Raw genomic sequence first — 22,731 nt, forward strand, 5'->3', positions numbered from 1 at the left:
ATTCTGTGTCTCCCTCTGTCTCTGCCCCTCCCCTGCTCTCTCTCTCTCCCTCTCTCTCAAAATAAATAAACATTAAAAATATGCTATAACTAAGATGCAATCTCAAGTGGTTGCAATAGTGACAAGGATGGACGAAGCAGAGCAACGTATCAGTGACATAGAAGATGAAGTTATGGAGAATAATTAAGCAGAAAAACAGAGGGAAACAAAGACAAAAGAGCACAATACAAGAATTAGAGAACTCAGTGACTTATTAAAAAGGAATAGCATCCAAATAATGGAAGTCCCAGAAGATGAAGAAAGAGAAAAAGAGGTAGAAGGTTTAGGAGAATAAATTATAGTAGAAAACATTCCTAACCTGGGTAAAGACGCAGACTTCAAAATTCAAGAAGCACAGAGAACTCTCATTAGATTTAAAAAATTCGGCCATCAACAAGGCATATCACAGTCAAATTCACAAAATACACAGACAAAGAAAGAATTATGAAAGCAGCCAGAGGAAAAAAGCCCTTAACCTATAAGGGAAGACAGATCAGGTTAGGCAGCAGATCTATCCACAGAAACATGGCAAGCCAGAAAGGAGTGGCAGGATATATTCAATGTGCTGAATTGGAAAAATATGTAGCCAAGAATTCTTTACCCAGCAACATTGTCATTCAAAATACAAAGAGAGATAAAGAGTTTCCCAGAAAAACAAAAAATTAAAGGAGTTCATAACCACTAAACCAGCTGTACAAGAAATTTTAAGGGGGACTCTCTGAGGGGAGAAAAGATGAAATGGAACAAAAAAGGCCAGAAGCAACAAAAACTAGAAAGGACCAAAGAACACCACCAGAAACTCCAACTCTACAGACAACACAATGGCAATAAATTCATGCCTTTCAGTACTCACTTTAAATGTCAATGGACTCGGGGCACCTGGGTGATTCAGTTGGTTAAGCACCTGACTTTGGCTCAGTTTATGATCCCACAGTTCATGAGTTTGAGCCCTGTGTTGGGCTTTGTGCTGACAGCTCAGAGCCTGGAACCTGCTTCAGATTCTGTGTCTCCCTCTGTTTGCCCCTCCCCCGCTCATGCTTTCTCTCTCAAAAATTAATAAACATTAAAAATAAATAAATAAATAAATAAATAAATAAATAAATATCGGTGGACTAAATGCTCCAATCAAAAGACATAGGGTAACAGAATGGATAAGAGAACAATATCAATCTATATACTGTTTACAAGAGATCCTTTTTATTTTATTTTATTTTATTTTATTTTATTTTATTTTATTTCAGATTAAATATAATTTATTGTCAAATTAGTTTCCATACAACACCCAGTGCTCGTCCCAACAGGTGGCCTCCTCAATGCCCATCACCCACTTTCCCCTCTCCCCCAACCCCCTTAAACCCTCAGTGTGTTTTCAGTATCCAGGAGTCTCTTATGGTTTGCCTCCTTCCCTCTCTGTAACTTTTTTCCCCTTCCCCTCACCCATGGTCTTCTGTTGTTTCTCAGGATCCACATATGAGTGAAAACATATGGTATCTGTCTTTATCTTCCTGACTTATTTCACTTAACATAATACCCTCTAGTTCCATCCATGTTGCTACAAATGGCCAGATTTCATTTTTTCTCATTGCCAAGTAGTATCCCATTGTATATAGAAACCACATCTTCTTTATCCATTCATCAGTTGATAGACATTTAGGCTCTTTCCATAATTTGGCTATTGTTGAAAGAGTTGCTATAAAAATTGGGGTGCAAGTGCCCCTATGCATCAGCACTCCTGTATCCCTTGGGTAAATTCCTAGCAGTGCTATTGTTGGGTCATAGGATAGACTTATTTTAATTTTTTGAGGAACCTCCACACTCTTTTCCAGAGCTGCTGCACCAATTTGCATTCCCACCAACAGTGCAAGAGGGTTCCTGTTTCTCCACATACTTTCTAGCATCTATAATACAAGAGACCCATTTTAGACAGAAAGACACCTTCAGATTGAAAGTAAGGGCATAGAGAAACATGTATCATGCTAATGGTCACCAAAAAGAAAGCTGGAGTAGCCATACTTATATCAGACAAACTAGATTTAAAATAAAGATGATAACAAGAGATGAATAAGGGCATTATATCATAATTAAGGGGTCTATCCACCAATAAGGTATAACAATTGTAAACATTTATGCCCCCAACGTTGAAGGAAGCATATGTATAAGTCACTTAATCACAAACATACAGAAACTCATTGATAATAATACCATAATTGTAGGGGACTTCAACACCCCACTCACAACAATGGACAGATCATCTAAACAGAAAATCAACAAAGTAACAATGGCTTTGAATGGCACACTGAACCAGATGGACTTAACAGATATATTCAGAACAGTTCTTCTTAAAGCAGCAAAATACACATTCTTCTCGAGTGCACATGGAAGATTCTCCACAATAGATCACATGCTGAGACACAAATCAGAACTCAACAAATACAAAAAGATTGAAATCATACTGTGTATATTTACAGATCACAATGCTATGAAACTTGAAATCAATCACAAGAAAAATTTTGGAAAGATTATGAATACATGGATATTAAAGTACATCCTATGAAAGAATAAATGGGTTAACCAAGAAACTAAAGAGGAAATTAAAACGAATATTGAAGCCAATGAAAATGAAAACACAACAGCCCAAAACCTTTGGGATGTAGCAAAGGTGGTCATAAGAGGGAATTATATAGCAATCCAGGCCTTCCTAAGGAAGAAAGAAAGGCCTCAGATACACAACCTAATCTTTCACCTTAAAGAGCTGGAAAAAGAACAGCAAATAAAACCCTAAACCAGCAGAAGACAGGAAATAATGATATTGAAATTAAAAAAAAAAGACAACAGTAAAACAGATCAATTAAACCAGTAGCTGATTCTTTGACAGAATTAACAAAAATGACAAACGCCAAGCATGCTTCTTAAAAAGAAAAAGGAAAGGACCCAAAAAAATAAAATCACGAATAAAAGAATAAAGATCACAACCAACACTGCAGAAATACAAACAATAAGAGATTAATGGCAATTATATGCCAATACATTGGGCAATCCTGAATAAATGCACAAATTCCTAGAAACATATAAACTACTAAAACTAAAAGAAGAAGAAATAGAAAATTTGAACAGACCCATAACCAGTAAAGGAATGAATTAGTAATCAAAAATCTCCCCCCAAAATAAGAGTCCAAAGCAAGATGGCTTTCCAGGGGAATTATACCAAACATTTAAAGAAGTGTTAACAGCTATCTTTGAAAGCTGTTCCAAAAAATAGAAACTGAAGGAAAACTTCCAAACTCATTTTATGAGGTCAGTGTTACCCTTATTTCAAAGCCAGACAAAGACCCCACTGCAAAGGAGAACTACAGACCAATTTCCCTGATGAACGTGGATGCAAAAATTCTTAACAAGATACTACTTAACTGGATCCAACAATATTTATCCAATAATAAAGTATTATTGATCATGATCAAGTGGAATTTATTCCTGGGATGCAGGGCTGCTTCAATATCCACAAATCAATTAATGTGATGCATCATATTGAGAGAAAGAACCACATGATGTTCTCAGTAGATGCAGAGAAAGCATTTGACAATATATAGCCTTTTTTCTTGACAAAAACCTTCAAGGAAGTAAGGGTAGAAGGATCATACCTCAATATCATAAAAGCCATCTATGAAAGACCCACTGCTAATATCATCCTCAATGGGGAAAAACTGAGAGCTTTCCCCCTAAGGTTAGGAACATGACAAGGATGTTCATTCTCACCACTGTTATTCAACATAGTGTTGGAAGTCCTAGCCTCAGGAATCAGACAACACAAAGAAATAAAAGGAATCCAAATCATCAAGGAGGAAGCCAAACTTTCACTCTTCGCAAATGACATGATGCTTTATGTGGAAAACCCAAAAGATTCCACCAAAAAACTGCTAGAACTTATCCATGAATTCAGCAAAGTCACAGGATATAAAATCAATACACAGAAATCAGTTGCATTTCTATACACAAAATAGAAGCAGCAGAAAGAGAAACCAAGGGATTGATCTCATTTACAATTGCACCAAAAAAAAAAAAAAAAAAAAAAACATAAAATACCTAGGAATAAACCTAAACAAAAGGTGAAAAATCTATACATTTAAAACTATAGAAAGCTTATGAAATAAATTGAAGAAGGCACAGAAAATGGAAAATTATTCCATGCTCATGGATTGGAAGAAGAAATATTGTTAAAATATCAATACTACTGAAAGAAATCCAAATATTCAGTGCAATCCACTATCAAAATAACACCATCATTCTTCATAGAGCTAGAACAAACAATCCTAAAATTTGTATGGAACCAGAAAAGACCCTGAATAGCTTAAATCCTAAAAAAGTAATCCTAAAAAAGAAAACCAAAGCTGGGGGAGTCACAAGTCCAGACTACAAGATGTATCACAAAGTTGTAATCATCAAGCCAATATTGTGCTGGCACCAAAATAGACACATAGATCAATGGAACAGAATAGAGAACACAGAAATGGACCCACAAACATACGGCCCACTAATCTTCAACAAAGCAGGAAATAAAATCGAATGGAATAAAGATAGTCTCTTCAGCAAATGGTGTTCCTAGAGGAGAAATCAGGAAAAAAAAAAAAAAAAACTCTTTGACCACTGCCACAACAACTTCTTACTCAACATGTCTACAGAGGCAAGGGAAACAAAAGCAAAAATGAACTATTGGAACTTCATCAAAATAAAAACCTTCGACACTATGAAGGAAACAGTCAGCAAAACTGAAAGGTAACCAACAGAATGGGAGAAGATATTAGCAGATGACATATCAGATAAAGGGTTAGTATCCAAAATCTATAAAGAACTTATCAAACTCAACTCCCAAAAAATGAATAATCCATTGAAGAAATAGGCAAAAGACATGAATAGACAGTTCTCCAAAGAAGACATCCAGATGGCTAACAGACACATGAAAAAGTGCTCAACATCACTCATCATCAGGGAAATACAAATCAAAACCACAATGAGATACCACCTTACACCTGTCAGAATGGCTAACATTAACAACTCAGGCAACAACAGATAGATATTGTCAAGGATGCAGAGAAAGAGGAACACTTTTGCACTGATGGTGGGAATGCAAACTGATGGGGGTGCAGTCAGTATGGAAAACTGTATGGAGTTTCCTCCAAAAATTAAAAAATGGAACTACTATATGACCCAGCAATTGCACTACTTGGTATTTATCCAAGGGATACAAGTGTGCTGTTTCGAAAGGACACATCCACCCCAATGTTTATAGTAGTGCTATCAACAGTAGCCAAAGTATGGAAAGAGTCCAGATGCCCATTGACTGATGAATGGATAAAGAAAATGGGGTATGTATATACAATGAAATATTATTTGGCAATCAGAAAGAAAGAAATCTTGCCATTTGCAACAATATGGCTGGAACTAGAGTGTATCATACTAAGAGAAATTAGTCAGTCAGAGAAAGACAAAAATCATAGGACTTCACTCATATGAGGAATTTAAGATACAAAACAGATGAACATAAGGGAAGGGAAGCAAAAATAGAATAAAAACAGGGAGGGGGACAAAACAAAAGACTCTTAAATACAGAGAACAAACTGAGGGTTGCTGGAGGGGATTGGGGTGGGGGGATGGGGTAAATTGGCAAGGGGATTTAGGGAGGATACTTGTTGGGATGAGTACTATGTGTTATATAGAGACAATGAATCACTGGGTTCTACTCCTGAAATCATTATTGCACTATATGCTAACTAACTTGGATGTAAATATATAAATAAATAAATAATAAATAAATGAATAAATAATAATAAATAAATAAATAAATAATAAAATTGGAAAGAGAGAAAGAAAGAAAGAAAGAAAGAAAGAAAGAAAGAATCAAAGATTACCTCCTGTGCCTTCACCTTGTGCTGTATCTCCAGTCCTGCGGGTTCCCAGAAACATTCCCAGTTATGGCATCTAGAACGTATTTAATACCCCTTTTGAGGACTAGAGTCACACAACTATGAGAATATTAATGTACATTTCCTGTATTATTTGTAAAGGAACAAAATAATATTTTTAAATCATTTTTGAATTTTCAGAGATAAGAAAACATTCCTGATAAGTATCTATCTTATCTTGATGATAAGTATCATCAAGAAGTGAGAAATGGAAACTATTTCTATGACATTCTTTATGTTGGATGTGCAAATGCAATTTATATCCTCTGTAGTGAAATATCCTCTCTAGTGGTTTTCTCTGATCTGCTTTCCCTGTAATACCAACTTCTTCAACCATGGATTTTACTACAGTAATTACAAATCATCATGTGATTCCAATCCCTTTGTGAAAACATAATAAATAATGATTTTTATTTTATTTTATTATTTTTTTTTTTTAGACTTTGAGGGCACATAGTTTTTTTTTTTATTTTTTTTATTTTTTAATATATGAAATTTACTGTCAAATTGGTTTCCATACAACACCCAGTGCTCATCCCAAAAGGTGCCCTCCTCAATACCCATCACCCACCCTCCCCTCCCTCCCACCCCCCATCAACCCTCAGTTTGTTCTCAGTTTTTAACAGTCTCTTATGCTTTGGCTCTCTCCCACTCTAACCTCTTTTTTTTTTTTTCCTTCCCCTCCCCCATGGGTTTCTGTTACGTTTCTCAGGATCCACATAAGAGTGAAACCATACGGTATCTGTCTTTCTCTGTATGGCTTATTTCACTTAGCATCACACTCTCCAGTTCCATCCACGTTGCTACAAAAGGCCATATTTCATTCTTTCTCATTGCCACGTAGTATTCCATTGTGTATATAAACCACAATTTCTTTATCCATTCATCAGTTGATGGACATTTAGGCTCTTTCCATAATTTGGCTATTGTTGAGAGTGCTGCTGTAAACATTGGGGTACAAGTGCCCCTATGCATCAGTACTCCTGTATCCCATGGATAAATTCCTAGCAGTGCTATTGCTGGGTCATAGGGTAGGTCTATTTTCAATTTTCTGAGGAACCTCCACACTGCTTTCCAGAGCGGCTGCACCAATTTGCATTCCCACCAACAGTGCAAGAGGGTTCCCGTTTCTCCACATCCTCTCCAGCATCTATAGTCTCCTGATTTGTTCATTTTGGCCACTCTGACTGGCGTGAGGTGATATTTGAGTGTGGTTTTGATTTGTATTTCCCTGATAAGGAGCGACGTGGAACATCTTTTCATGTGCCTGTTGGCCATCCGGATGTCTTCTTTAGAGAAGTGTCTATTCATGTTTTCTGCCCATTTCTTCACTGGGTTATTTGTTTTTCCGGTGTGGAGTTTGATGAGCTCTTTATAGATATTGGATACTAGCCCTTTGTCCGATATGTCATTTGCAAATATCTTTTCCCATTCCGTTGGTTGCCTTTTAGTTTTGTTGGTTGTTTCCTTTGCTGTGCAGAAGCTTTTTATCTTCATAAGGTGTAGGTAATTCGTTTTTGCTTTTAATTCCCTTGCCTTTGGGGATGTGCCGAGTAAGAGATTGCTACGGCTGAGGTCAGAGAGGTCTTTTCCTGCTTTCTCCTCTAAGGTTTTGATGGTTTCCTGTCTCACATTCAGGTCCTTTATCCATTTTGAGTTTATTTTTGTGAATGGTGTGAGAAAGTGGTCTAGTTTCAACCTTCTGCATGTTGCTGTCCAGTTCTCCCAGCACCATTTGTTAAAGAGACTGTCTTTTTTCCATTGGATGTTCTTTCCTGCTTTGTCAAAGATGAGTTGGCCATACGTTTGTGGGTCTAGTTCTGGGGTTTCTATTCTATTCCATTGGTCTATGTGTCTGTTTTTGTGCCAGTACCATGCTGTCCTGATGATGACAGCTTTGTAGTAGAGGCTAAAGTCTGGGATTGTGATGCCTCCTGCTTTGGTCTTCTTCTTCAAAATTACTTTGGCTATCCAGGGCCTTTTGTGGTTCCATATGAATTTTAGGATTGCTTGTTCTAGTTTCGAGAAGAATGCTGGTGCAATTTTGATTGGGATTGCATTGAATGTGTAGATAGCTTTGGGTAGTATTGACATTTTGACAATATTTATTCTTCCAATCCATGAGCAGGGAATGTCTTTCCATTTCTTTATATCTTCTTCAATTACCTTCATAAGATTTCTATAGTTTTCAGCATACAGATCTTTTACATCTTTGGTTAGATTTATTCCTAGGTATTTTATGCTTCTTGGTGCAATTGTGAATGGGATCAGTTTCTTTATTTGTCTTTCTGTTGCTTCATTGTTAGTGTATAAGAATGCAACTGATCTGTACATTGATTTTGTATCCTACCACTTTGCTGAATTCATGTATCAGTTCTAGCAGACTTTTGGTGGAGTCTATCGGATTTTCCATATATAATATCATGTCATCTGCAAAAAGCGAAAGCTTGACTTCATCTTTGCCAATTTTGATGCCTTTGATTTCCTTTTGTTGTCTGATTGCTGATGCTAGAACTTCCAGCACTATGTTAAACAACAGCGGTGAGAGTGGGCATCCCTGTTGTGTTCATGATCTCAGGGAAAAAGCTGTCAGTTTTTCCCTGTTGAGGATGATGTTAGCTGTGGGCTTTTCATAAATGGCTTTTATGATCTTTAAGTATGTTCCTTCTATCCCGACTTTCTCAAGGGTTTTTATTAAGAAAGGGTGCTGGATTTTGTCAAAGGCCTTTTCTGCATCGATTGACAGGATCATATGGTTCTTCTCTTTTTTTTTTTGTTAATGTGATGTAGCACGTTGATCGATTTGCAAATGTTGAACCAGCCCTGCATCCCAGGAATGAATCCCACTTGATCATGGTGAATAATTCTTTTTATATGCTGTTGAATTCGATTTGCTAGTATCTTATTGAGAATTTTTGCATCCATATTCATCAAGGATATTGGTCTGTAGTTCTCTTTTTTTACTGGGTCTCTGTCGGGTTTAGGAATCAAAGTAATACTGGCTTCATAGAATGAGTCTGGAAGTTTTCCTTCCCTTCCTATTTCTTGGAATAGCTTGAGAAAGATAGGTATTATCTCTGCTTTAAACGTCTGGTAGAACTCCCCTGGGAAGCCATCTGGTCCTGGACTCTTATTTGTTGGGAGATTTTTGATAACCGATTCAATTTCTTCGCTGGTTATGGGTCTGTTCAAGCTTTCTATTTCCTCCTGATTGAGTTTTGGAAGAGTGTGGGTGTTTAGGAATTTGTCCATTTCTTCCAGGTTGTCCAATTTGTTGGCATATAATTTTTCATAGTATTCCCTGATAATTGTTTGTATCTCTGAGGGATTGGTTGTAATCATTCCATTTTCATTCATGATTTTATCTATTTGGGTCATCTCCCTTTTCTTTGTGAGAAGCCTGGCTAGAGGTTTGTCAGTTTTGTTTATTTTTTCAAAAAACCAACTCTTGGTTTCGTTGATCTGCCCTACAGTTTTTTTAGATTCTATATTGTTTATTTCTGCTCTGATCTTTATTATTTCTCTTCTTCTGCTGGGTTTAGGCTGCCTTTGCTGTTCTGCTTCTATTTCCTTTAGGTGTGCTGTTAGATTTTGTATTTGGGATTTTTCTTGTTTCTTGAGATAGGCCTGGATTGCAATGTATTTTCGTCTCAGGATTGCCATCGCTGCGTCCTAAAGCGTTTGGATTGTTGTATTTTCATTTTCGTTTGTTTCCATATATTTTTTAATTTCTTCTCTAATTGCCTGGTTGACCCACTCATTCGTTAGTAGGGTGTTCTTTAACCTCCATGCTTTTAGAGGTTTTCCAGACTTTTTCCTGTGGTTGATTTCAAGGTTCATAGCATTGTGGTCTGAAAGTATGCATGGTATAATTTCAATTCTTGTAAACTTATGAAGGGCTCTTTTGTGACCCAGTATATGATCTATCTTGGAGAATGTTCCATGTGCACTCGAGAAGAAAGTATATTCTGTTGCTTTGGGATGCAGAGTTCTAAATATATCTGTCAAGTCCATCTGATCCAATGTATCATTCAGGGCCCTTGTTTCTTTATTGACTGTGTGTCTAGATGATCTATCCATTTCTGTAAGTGGGGTGTTAAAGTCCCCTGCAATGACCACATTCTTATCAATAAGGTTGCTTATGTTTATGAGTAATTGTTTTATATATCTGGGGGCTCTGGTATTTGGTGCATAGACATTTATAATTGTTAGCTCTTCCTGATGGATAGACCCTGTAATTATTATATAATGCCCTTCTTCATCTCTTGTTACAGCCTTTAATTGAAAGTCTAGTTTGTCTGATATAAGTATGGCTACTCCAGCTTTCTTTTGGCTTCCAGTAGCATGATAAATAGTTCTCCATCCCCTCACTCTCAATCTAAAGGTGTCCTCAGATCTAAAATGAGTCTCTTGTAGACAGCAAATAGATGGGTCTTGTTTTTTTTATCCATTCTGATACCCTATGTCTTTTGGTTGGCGCATTTAATCCATTTACATTCAGTGTTATTGTAGAAAAATATGGGTTTAGAGTCATTGTGATGTCTGTATGTTTTATGCTTGTAGTGATGTCTCTGGTACTTTGTCTCACAGGATCCCCCTTAGGATCTCTTGTAGGGCTGGTTTAGTGGTGACAAATTCCTTCAGTTTTTGTTTGTTTGGGAAGACCTTTATCTCTCCTTCTATTCTAAATGACAGACTTGCTGGATAAAGGATTCTCGGCTGCATATTTTTTCTCTGTTTAGCACACTGAAGATATCGTGCCAGTCCTTTCTGGCCAGGCAACTTTCAAAAGAGAGATCAGACACTCAAAAGAGAGTCTTATAGGTCTCCCTTTATATTTGAGGGCACGTTTATCCCTTGCTGCTTTCAGAATTTTCTCTTTATCCTTGTATTTTGCCAGTTTCACTATGATATGTCGTGCAGAAGATCGATTCAAGTTACGTCTGAAGGGAGTTCTCTGTGCCTCTTGGATTTCAATGCCTTTTTCTTTCCCCAGTTCAGGGAAGTTCTCAGCTATAATTTCTTCAAGTACCCCTTCAGCACCTTTCCCTCTCTCTTCCTCCCCTGGGATACCAATTATGCGTCGATTATTTCTTTTTAGTGTATCACTTAGTTCTCTAATTTTCCCCTCATACTCCTGGATTTTTTTTACCTCTCTTTCTCTCAGCTTCCTCTTTCTCCATAACTTTATCTTCTAGTTCACCTATTCTCTCCTCTGCCTCTTCAATCCGAGCCGTCGTGGTTTCCATTTTGTTTTGCATTTTGTTTAAAGCGTTTTTCAGCTCCTCGTGACTGTTCCTTAGTCCCTTGATCTCTGTAGCAAGAGATTCTCTGCTGTCCTCTATACTGTTTTCAAGCCCAGCGATTAATTTTATGACTATTATTCTAAATTCACTTTCTGTTATATTATTTAAATCCTTTTTGATCAGTTCATTAGTTGTTGTTATTTCCTGGAGGTTCTTCTGAGGGGAATTCTTCCATTTGGTCATTTTGGATAGTCCCTGGAGTGGTGAGGACCTGCAGGGCACTTCCCCTGTGCTGTGATGTATAACTGGAGTTGGTGGGCGGGGCCGCAGTCCGACCTGATGTCTGCCCCCAGCCCACCGCTGGGGCCACAGTCAGACTGGTGTGTGCCTTCTCTTCCCCTCTCCTAGGGGTGGTATTCACTGTGGGGTGACATGGCCCGTCTGGGCTACTTGCACACTGCCAGGCTTGTGGTGCTGGGGATCTGGCGTATTAGCTGGGTTGGGTAGGCAAGGTGCACGGGGGCAGGAGGGGCAGGCTTAGCTCGCTTCTCCTTAGGTGATCCACTTCAAGAGGGGCCCTGTGGCAGCGGGAGGGAGTCAGATCCGCTGAGGGAGGTTTGGCTCCGCAGAAGCACAGAGTTGGGTGTTTGCGTGGAGCAAGCAAGTTCTCTGGCAGGAACATGTTCTCTTTGGGATTTTGGCTGGGGGATGGGCGGGGGAGATGGCGCTGGCGAGCGCCTTTGTTCCCCGCCAAGCTGAGCTCTGCTGTCCGGGGGCTCAGCAGCTCTCCCTCCCTTTGTCCTCCAGCCTTCCCGCTTTCTGAGCAGAGCTGTTAACTTATGACCTCCCAGACGCTAAGTCGCGCTTGCTGTCGGAACACAGTCCCTCAGGCCCCTCCGCTTTTGCCAGCCAGACTCGGGGGCTCTGCTTGGCCGGCAAGCCACCCCTCCGCCCTGGCTCCCTCCCACCAGTCCATGGAGCGTGCACCGCCTAGCCGCCCTTCCTACCCTCTTCCGTGGTCCTCTCGTCTGCACTTGGCTCTGGAGACTCCGTTCTGCTAATCCTCTGGCGGTTTTCTGGGTTCTTTAGGCAGGTGTAGGTGGAATCTAAGTGATCAGCAGGATGCGCGGTGAGCCCAGAGTCCTCCTACGCCGCCATCTTCCCTCCAAATAATGATTTTTAGATAGTGGAACACTATATTCCATTCTCAAATGAAAATAATAATGAGGTATTTGCAGTTCATACAGAAATTCCAAAAAAATACCCTAAATACAAATGAACTCTTAAACACCTGTATAACAACTCCAAAATTATATCTGAGAATTGTACTGGTTATAAATTATAATGTTATTCCACACCGCAAACAACACACGCTATGATGATAGAGAGATAATAGTTAAAGGATAATAAAGATACTACTTAAATTGGGCCCAGCTTTGCTATAGGTTTAGTAGGTTTGACTATGTGAAGGTCACATACCATGAAGGGCTAAACTTTCCAGGAAAGGGAGTGGAATTGAAAATCATAATGCTAAAATTGCAACAACTGATGATTGAGCCTATCAGTTAGCTTTCTGTGTAACAAACTATCCTAAAATCTAGTTTTTTATTATTTTGCATTATTCTTGGATTGGATTGGCAAGTCGTCTGATCTTGGATGGCTAGTCAAGGATGGCTTTACTCACCTCTCTGGGTGTTGGCTTGACTTGAGCTGATACCATGGAAACATATGGGCATTTCTCATTTCCGGCAGATTGGCCTATCTCATTCATTTGGTGGTGGTTTCAGGGTTCCCAAGAGCAGCAAGATAGGCTACCCCAGCACTCAAGACTTTCCAAGTTTCTTCTGCTGTTACATTTTCTATTAAGCCACATGGCCAAGACCATGAACAAAGTAAAAGGAATTCTTATGGCTGTTTTTGCAAATAACTTACAGTACAAATAACTTACAGTACACACTTTCATCCAGAACCACCTACCTCTTAAAATTTTTGCTGATGTGCACATAAAGATTCAATATAACAGATTTTCCACTTGATTGTAAATTAGGATAAAAATGTGAACTTTTATAGAGAATATTGAGACAATTAGAGTTTGGATAGAAAGGGTAGGTGCATTTTCAAATGGAAAACCTGAAAGTGGAAGAAACTGTGTTTAAGCACAAATGTTATGAACAGCTTTGGATAACTTTGTGTTTTATTTCTGACACTTTCAACTAACATTTTGCCCATAATTGAGATATTTGAGCAGCCTTTAATTGGCATGCGTCTGTATTACAATTTTATAAAGAAAACTTCCCATGACTTCCTTTACTAATGTATTTACCCATCAGTACCAGGTGATGTGCTGATGTGCTGGGGATCTAAGGAAGATAGCCTCTGTCCCTGGGATGTATGTCTCTTGCAAACCCAGTATCCGAGTCCCTGTTGTTTATTAATCAATCAATTTCACCCTCTTCTATAACAAAGGAAAGTAAAGGAGTGTTGGGAAGTAATTTTCTAATTTTTAGAAGTCACAGATTGATATCATTAAGAAGCATAAATTTTCTTCCGTTTTGTCAAAATGCTCCACATGCTGCAACAATTCATGGCCTATTTAGGAATCTTTAAGTTCTCCAATTATTAAAACAAATTATGAACATAAGGTCTCCACAAGCATGATGATTTAAATTGGGGGATTCTGCACATTTATCACATGTTACATTTACTACTATTTTAAACACATTAATTTCACAGCTATTTATGAATTATATAAAATGTTTATTTGTAAGAATGATTTTTTTTTCTTCTTCAGAAAGGAAAATTGATTAGTGACATTGTAAATAAGTTTATGAAAAACATAAAAATATTTCTCTGTGGGTGGGAAGTGTTTTTTCAACATTTAGTAAAATGTAGACACAATAAAACATCCATCCCATGCACTACACACACTATCCACATTATACCCTCTTGAGTTGGAGTTTGTGGCAAGGCTTTAGAATAAAGGAAGTATCCTCCCAAATCCCTCTGCCTCCAACCCCAGAGCATCATGGTGTGTTCCTTTCCCTTACAAGAAAGTAATATTGGAAGTGGAGACAGGAATCCATGACTCACTCTGTAAGCTGAAGCCTCACAGATGGTTTCTGAAAACAATGGTTCCCTCTTTATCTCTGGTTTTGCTTTCTGTGGTTTCACTAGCCCTCAGTCAACCTCAGTTCTGAAACTGATGCCCCTCCTTCTGATCTATTGTTAGGACAGTAGTCGCCTAACATTATATCACAATGCCTATGTCATTCATCTCACCTCATCTCATCACGTAAGCATTTTATCATCTCACATCATCACAAGAAGGATGACTACAGTACAATAAGATACAGAGAGAGAGAGAGAGAGAGAGAGAGAGAGAGAAAGCACATTTGCATAACTTTTTTTGCAATATATTTGTTATAATTGTTCTGTTTTGTATCAGTTATAATTAACCTCTTACTATGCCTAATTTGTAAATTAAACTTTATCATATGTATGTACATATAGGGAAAAAAAGAGTGTATTATATGGTCCAGTACTATCTGTGGTGTCAGGCATTCAGTGGGGTTCTTGGAACATATTCCCCAAGGATGAGGGGGATAACTGTACTTCATGTAGAATTCAAACATACAAAATTTCCTTTTAGTGGCAGGGCGTAGAACTTGTGTAGAAGCCATTCTATCTCATCTTTTTTGCAAAAGTTAAGACAGAAATGAGTGAAATGGAAAATTACTTTCAACAGTAGAAGGCTAATGTAGGCATGAATATGGAAATATAATATGTTGCAATTGGAAGGGCCCTACGTTTAATCTACACCAACCACCCCATTGTGTAGATGAGGAAACTGAAGCTGAGGAAGGTAAACAATCTCATGTGGTTTGTAAACAGGGTAAATACGGAGGGAACTTCTGCACTGGGCTCCTTCCTTTTACATGTCCTGGTGGTTTCTTCATCTAACCAGATTTCAGCCACCTCTAGGGAAACAGATTTTAACTGTGTAGTTCAGAGCAATTAGTGCTTAGCAGTTGTGGGACTTGATGAAAATTACTTAATCTCTTAAACCTCAGTTTAACCACTGGGAGGAAGGGTTATTATAGTCTCTGTATCAATAATCAGAGACTGGAAGGTAAAGAAATATTTGCACCTCATATCTTGCTGTATGATTTACTGATTTCAAGTCAGCATTTTTAAAATGTTTTATTGTGAAGGTGTATAACCTGTGCATTAGTGGGAATAGAAAGTAAAGGTGATAGACGAGAGGAAGAACCTTTGTAGGACACTCTTTGTTTTGCCATTTTTACACAATAAAAACAAGCACTTAGAATTTTGGAGCCCAAAATTCAAACAAATTTTGACATATTGAGTAACCTTGGTAAAATTCCTCAAGTTTTCTGAGTTTTAATATCCTTGATATAATATAGATTTTAAAAAATCTGTATGATTTTAGGTTTTTTGTAAAATATAGTTGGGACTTTTATAGAGAGTATTCTTTTTTTAATTTAAATTTTAGTTAATATACAATGCAATATTGGTTTCAGAAGTAAAATTCAATGATTCATCACTTACATACAACACCCAGTGCTCATCACAAGTGCCCTCCTTAATACCTATCACACATCTATCCCACCTCCCTTCCACATCTCTCCCATAAACCTTAAGTTTGTTCTCTATCATTGAGTCTCTTGTGGTTTGTTTCACTTTCTTCTCTTTCCCGCCTTCCCCTGCGTCCATCTGTTTTTTGTTTCTTTGTTTCTTAAATTCCAAAAATGAGTGAACTTATCTGATCTTTATCTTTCTCTGATTGACTTATTTCACTTAGCATAATGCATTCTAGCTCCATCCATGGCATTGTAAATGGCAAGATTTTCATTCTTTTTGATTGTCAAGTAATATTCAGTTGTATACATATACCACATCTTTTTTTTAGTTTATTTATTTTGAGAGAGAGAGAAAGAGCACTAGTGGAGGAGAGGCAGAGAGAGAGGGGGAGACAGAGAATCCTAAGTAGGCTCCGTGCTGTCAGTACAGAGCCCTACATGGGGCTTGATCCCATGAACTGTGAGATCATCAGCTGAGCCAAAATCAAGAGCTGGACAAGAGTCCATTAGGACTGAGCTAGACAGGCACCTCAGTATACCACATCTTCTTTATCCATTCATCAGTTAATGAATATTTGGGCTCTTTCCATAGTTTGGCTATTGTTATTAATGCTGTTATAAACATTGGGGTATATGTACCCCTTCAAATCTGTATTTTTTATCATTTTGGTAAATAACTATTAGTGCGATTGCTGGGTTGTAGGATAGTTCTATTTTTAACATTTTGAGGAACCTCCATATTGTTTTCCGGAGTGGCTGCACCAGTTTGTGGTCCCACCAAGAGTGCAGGAGGGTTCTCTTTCTCCACATTCTCACTGACACCTGTTGTTTCTTGTGATGTTAATTTTAGCCATTCTGACAGGCGTGAGGTGATATCTCATCATGGTTTTGATTTGAATTTCTCTGATGAGGAGTGATGTTGAGCATCTTTTCACGTGTCTGTTGGTCATCTGTATGTCTTCTTTGGAAAAGTGTCTGTCTATTCATGTCTTCTGACTATTTGTTTGTTTTTTGGATGTTGAGTTTGATAAGGTCTTTATAGATTTTAGATATTGCCCTAACCCTTTGTCAGATATGTCATTTGCAAACACTTTCTCCAATTATTTGTTATCATTGATCACATAGGTAGGCCTTGGCCCTGCTTGGAAGAACATTTTTCATCCTTTTCTACTCATTCTCTTATCTGATAAACCAGTATTAAAGAAAAGAAGGAAGTAACATGGATGAATATCTGTATGAGTCACACTTTCATTGTCATATGCTGAATTTTATTTAAAGTACTGAGTGAGTTCCCTGTGCAAATATAGCCTGTTACATAGTCAGCAATCATCATTGTTAGGCTAAAATCCTGCCATCAAGTAGTTGAGGTGCCTACTCACCTCATCCAGTCTATTCTGTCTGGCAGAATTGTTACTGTCTCATCAGGTATGCTTTTGAACTTGCTCCAGGTCTTTTGTTCCATCTATTGTGCGGCTCACTCCTGCACCTCTCTGAGGTTTTGGTTCTAAGTCAACTTCTCAATAAGGAAAGCAGTACTTTCTCCCTCATTCCACTCCCCATTCCACATTTTCCAAGGTACCAGTTGGTATAGGCTGTGGATTGCTCCTCTTACAAACTGCTCTGGGGAATTTTGCACCCATGATATGTGTCCAGCATGAATCAGCAGGAGCTGTGCTCCACAGTCTCTCACACACTGAAAAGGAGGTGTGCTCTTCAAACATCATCTCAGAAATGACACACTTCACTCTGCTCACATTACACTTTATCATAAATAAGGTGGCAGACACAGCCCCAACACGGGGAGGGGGAAGTGCAATTCTACTCTGTGCCCATAAGGAGGGCTGCTGCAGTACTTGGTGAAGAGCACCAGTGACCACGATGATCTGTATCTAGCTGCCAAATATTGTCTATCTCTCCCACGTCAGGGAAGATACATCCCACCCTTCTTCAAATGAGGTAACCAAAAAGGTCCACCCAGGCCCAGTTTCAACGTCAAGGTTATGTGTATTTGTGCTGACATCCACATCAATTCTGTACATGGTTTTTCTTGGTCTATCAACTTCTAAACTAAAGAGAAAAGCTATTTGACCTACTCCAGCATACCTGGTATGTCTACAACAATGGAGAAGAGCCAGGATCATCACAATCAACCCACTGGTTTCACAGCAATTTTGAGACTCTAATTGGCAGATCCTGAGTGGGCTCTGCTCCCTGGAAGGAAGGCATCTTCTTTGATTAAGCTTTAATTCTTCTCCTAACGTAGGGTTCCAAAGGACTCTTCTCCCTGGCTCTTGACTCAATTGTCTGAGAGTTTATTCTTTTTCCACTAGCTACTTTAGCCATGAGAAAAAAATGAACATTGGAAAATAAGCTCTGATCAGTTTTCCAAGCCATAATCAGCCCATTATAGATAGTAATGCAAAAATACATCTCAGTTTCAAAGAGTCACAGACGTCTCTTCCTGACTTGATGGTCCTTTGGCAGTAGAACTCTCTTAAAACCGAGTCAGCTTCTTACCTACTAGGAGAGTTTCACATGTGCATAGCCACATTCACAGACCTTTTGTGAACACTATTCTAGGATTCACCATGTGCCTTTGCTTTTGCATACCACTGCCTCTCCCATCCTTTTGCTTTCAAATGGACTCTTACTCTTTCTCTTAAATTAAGTATAGTTACCTTGGCCATATCAGCCTTCAATGGAAGAGTCTCATATCCTGAAGCCATGTTTGTATGATTAAAGATCTTACAGGGTGACAACTTAATCCATTTAGGGATTTTTATCAGTGAATCTGATTATTTTGCAAAGCTGAGTTTCAATGAACTTTTATTCTCAAAGCATTTCTTGATATTCTGATTTACTGATGGGAATGAGAAGTATTTGCTTCTTCTAACCCTGCAAGAAATTGTGTTTGCTTTATCTTTCTTTTCTCTTTCATAACTGCTTTCAGACTGGCCAATTATCTTCTGAGATAATTTCTTTCTTATGTTAACTTACCAAAAACAGTCAATAGTAGCCAACACATTCTTATTAATGTTCCTTTTCCAACCTCTGCCCAAAGAGCTACGCATTCATTAGATGTGCTCTGCCTTATTACAGGTGTCAACTTTGCCAAGCATTTCACCCATGCATGACATGAGCCACTTTATCTCCAGTCCTAAGCCTGTTATAGTTTTGTTTCAGCATTCTTCTTTGTTAATAAACTGATTTTCTGTCTTTTATTTTTTATTGAGATATAATTGACATTTAATGTAATATTAGTTTCAGGTATACAAATGTTTTGACATATGTATATGCTACAAAATGATTACCATAATAAGTCTAGTTAACATCCATCATCCACATAATTAGAAATATTTTTTTCTATGATGAGAACTTTTAAGATCTACACTTAGTGACTTCTATTATGCAGTACAGTATTGTTAACTATAGTCACCATGCTGTACATTACACCCCCAGAACTTATTCATCCTATGATGGGAAATTTGTACCTTTTGATTCCTTTCATCTCTTCCCCCACCTCCAACTCCCCACACCTGGAATTCACCAATCTGTTCTCTGCATCCATGACTTCAGTTGTTTGTTTTGTTTTGTTTTAGTTTCCACATAGAAGTGAGATCATATGGTATTTATCTGGTTTGGTCTGACTTATTTTACTTATGGCAGCACTGGTTGAAACCCATTTTTAAAATAGTATATGACAGGAAATAACACACATGCATGTGTGTAGACACACACACACACAAACTTCCTCTTAGTCTCTCTCTGTCTCTGTCTCTCTCTCTCTCTGTCTCTCTCAGTCTCTGTGCAGTTCTGGGTTTAGAGTCTGTCAATGAGAAACATGTGCAAAATTCTGGACGGTGATGAAGAGGCAGAGGCCATTATTCTCCAGAGGCTTGTTTAAGCAGACACATGAAAAGAGGGAAGGACTTGAATGGGACCCTCTGGATGCTGAGATTTCACTCAGCTCTGGACGCTTCCACAGCAACCTGCCTTCAGCTGCTCCTTCCCTGGAGTTTTCTCTCTCAGCTCGTCAAACACTTAAGCAAGATGCAGATTCTCTGTACATAATTCTTTCCATATTGAACCCTTGGATAAATTTTGTATTTTCTAGCTGAAATATTAACTAATACACTGACCTCATTTTTTATGATTGATATATTTGACCATCAAGTATGCTGGGTTTTTTCACCTTAACTGTATGTTTAATTTCCTGACTAGAATACAATCTCCATGAGGACAAGGAGTTTTCTTGGCACAGGGCTGGGTCTTCAGTGGTTTGCAGGGCTTGGCATACTCAGTGCAGCAAACATATGATAAATGAACATATTAATTAATAAAAACTAGGATTGGTCAGTTCAACTACCTATCTCAGAAAGATTCTTTAACTGGAAACTCGGTGTAAGGAATAAATGTGGGATTTGTTGAGGATTACTGAACCCACACTCTGTAAGAGCAATTCATTTATAATATCTAATATGTAAAGGAAACTAAAAGATATAAAAATCTCCAATAGTCTGCATCTAGATCCTCCTTATTATGGGCTTGATTGCTAATAATACTTTAAACTGTGATTAGGGGAAATGCCTCTGAGGTAGTCTCGTCTCTGGACATTTCTTTAGGTCTCATGGTAAAATTAGTACCATCCCACACCTGATGGTCACAGCAAAGTCTTATTCTGTACGGAGAATATCAAATGGTTTCCAATTACAGAGGTCACCTGAGCCTCACCAGCATTCTCTTGAATCAGAGTTTGGCTTGAGTTCTATCACCTTTATAGTTCTTTGTTGTTACTTGTTTCTTACTTTTCTTTCTGATTTGAGTTGTGTTGTTTCAGAAGGCCTTTAAGTGAAGATAATAATTATTATATAAGCTAATACTTATGGATCAATGCCAGACACTAAGGTTTTTCCTTTATTTTTATACCTCATTTAGGAAGTAGGCATTCCACCCATTTTACAGATTATAATGAGGCTTAAATAGGTTGTGTTACCTGTCAAAGCTTGGACTTGAGAATGCAGGGGGATCTGCATCTATGCTCTGATTTATAGTCTACTACCTCTTGGCCCCTTATCACAGTTTATGTGTTTATTATAATTTAAGATTTACAGAATCTTTTTTACATATGTTATCACATTATTGACTAATAATACTGGTTATCATTTGTGAAAATGTGTGCTATGTTGATCCAGGCACTATACCAAGCACTGAAAGAAAGGTACATGGGGGATAAGGGTGTATACATGAAGGAAAACCAAACCCTTGACAAAGGAAATGAAGCATACAGAAAATTTACTAATAGAACGATGTTGCCTCTCATTTTTCTCTGTTTCAGGAATACCAAATTGATATATTTTTTGCTCAGACCTGGACAGACAGTCGCCTTCGATTCAACAGTACAATGAAAATACTCACTCTGAACAGCAACATGGTGGGATTAATATGGATTCCAGATACAATCTTCCGCAATTCTAAAACTGCAGAGGCTCACTGGATCACCACCCCCAATCAGCTCCTCAGAATTTGGAATGATGGGAAAATCCTTTACACTTTAAGGTGAGATGTTGGTGGATTTTTTAAAAAAAATTTTATGATAAAATTTATTATCAAAGTGGTTTCCATACAACACCCAGTGCTCATCCCAACAAGTGTCCTCCTCAATGCCCATCACCCACTTTCCCCTTTCCCCCACCCCTCATCAATCCTCAGTTTGTTTTCAGTATCCAAGAGTCTCTTATGATTTGCCTCCCTCCCTCTCTGTAACTTTTATTTCCCTTATCTTCCCCCATGTTCTTCTGTTAAGTTTCTCAAGATCCACATATGAGTGAAAACATATGGTATCTGTCTTTCTCTGACTTGCTTATTTCACTTAGCATAATACCCTCCAGTTCCATCCATGTTGTTGCAAATGGCTAGATTTCATTCTTTCTCTTTGCCAAGTAGTATCCCACTGTATATATAAATCACATCTTCTTTATCCATTCATCAGTTGATGGACATAGAGGCTCTTTCCATAATTTGGCTATTGTTGAAAGTGCTGTTATAAACATTGGGGTACAAGTGTCCCTATGCATCAGCACTCCTGTATCCCTTGGGTAAATTCTCAGCAGTGTTATTGCTGGGTCATAGGATAGATCTATTTTTAATTTTTCGAGGAACCTATACACTGTTTTCCAGAGCTGCTGCACCAGTTTGCATTCCCACCAACAGTGCAAGAGGGTTTCCATTTCTCCACATCCTCTCCAGCATCTATAGTTTCTTGGTTTGTTCATTTTAGCCACTCTGACCAGCATGAGGTGGTATCTCAGTGTGGCTTAGATTTGTATTTCCCTGATGAGGAGTGACATTGAGCATCTTTTCATGTGTCTGTTGGCCATCTTAATGTCTTCTTTGGAAAAGTGTCTATTCCTGTCTTCTGCCCATTTCTTCACTGGATTATTTGTTTTTCAAATATTGAGTTTGGTAAGTTCTTTATAGATTTTGGATGCTAACCCTCTATCTGACAGGTCATTTGCAAATATCTTCTCCCATTATGTCATTTGCCTTTTAGTTTTGTTGATTATTTCCTTTGGAGTGCAGAAATTCCTTACCTTGATGAAGTCCAATAGTTCATTTTTGCTTTCATTTCCCTTGCATTTGGAGACATGTTGAGGAAGAAATTACTACAGCTGAGGTAAAAGAGGTTGTTGCCTGTTTTCTCCTCTAGGGCTTTTATGGTTTCATGTCTCACGTTTAAGTCTTTCATCTATTTTGAGTTTATTTTTGTGTAGGATGTAAGAAAATGGTTTAGTTTCATTCTTCTGCATGTTGTTGCCCAGTTCTTCCAGCACCATTTGTTAAAGAGACTTTTTTCCATTGGATACTCTTTCCTCCTTTATCAAAGATTAG

The 22,731-nt window shown here is 38.1% G+C and overlaps 1 protein-coding gene across 3 annotated transcripts in view; it reads left to right on the top strand.

The window, feature by feature from the left end:
• GABRG3 (gamma-aminobutyric acid type A receptor subunit gamma3) overlaps positions 1-22,731 on the top strand; it is a 736,855-nt gene that overhangs the window by 382,870 nt on the left and 331,254 nt on the right. For all 3 annotated transcript variants that reach the window (XM_078448932.1, XM_078448933.1, XM_060617920.3), the window contains exon 4: positions 21,179-21,399. In XM_078448932.1, coding sequence (XP_078305058.1) covers positions 21,179-21,399 — 221 coding nt within the window. The remainder of the gene's footprint in view (positions 1-21,178; positions 21,400-22,731) is intronic.

The sequence above is a fragment of the Panthera onca genome, chromosome B3 (genome assembly GCF_046562875.1).
Source record: "Panthera onca isolate mPanOnc1 chromosome B3, mPanOnc1 haplotype 2, whole genome shotgun sequence".
NCBI classification, from domain to species: domain Eukaryota; kingdom Metazoa; phylum Chordata; class Mammalia; order Carnivora; family Felidae; genus Panthera; species Panthera onca.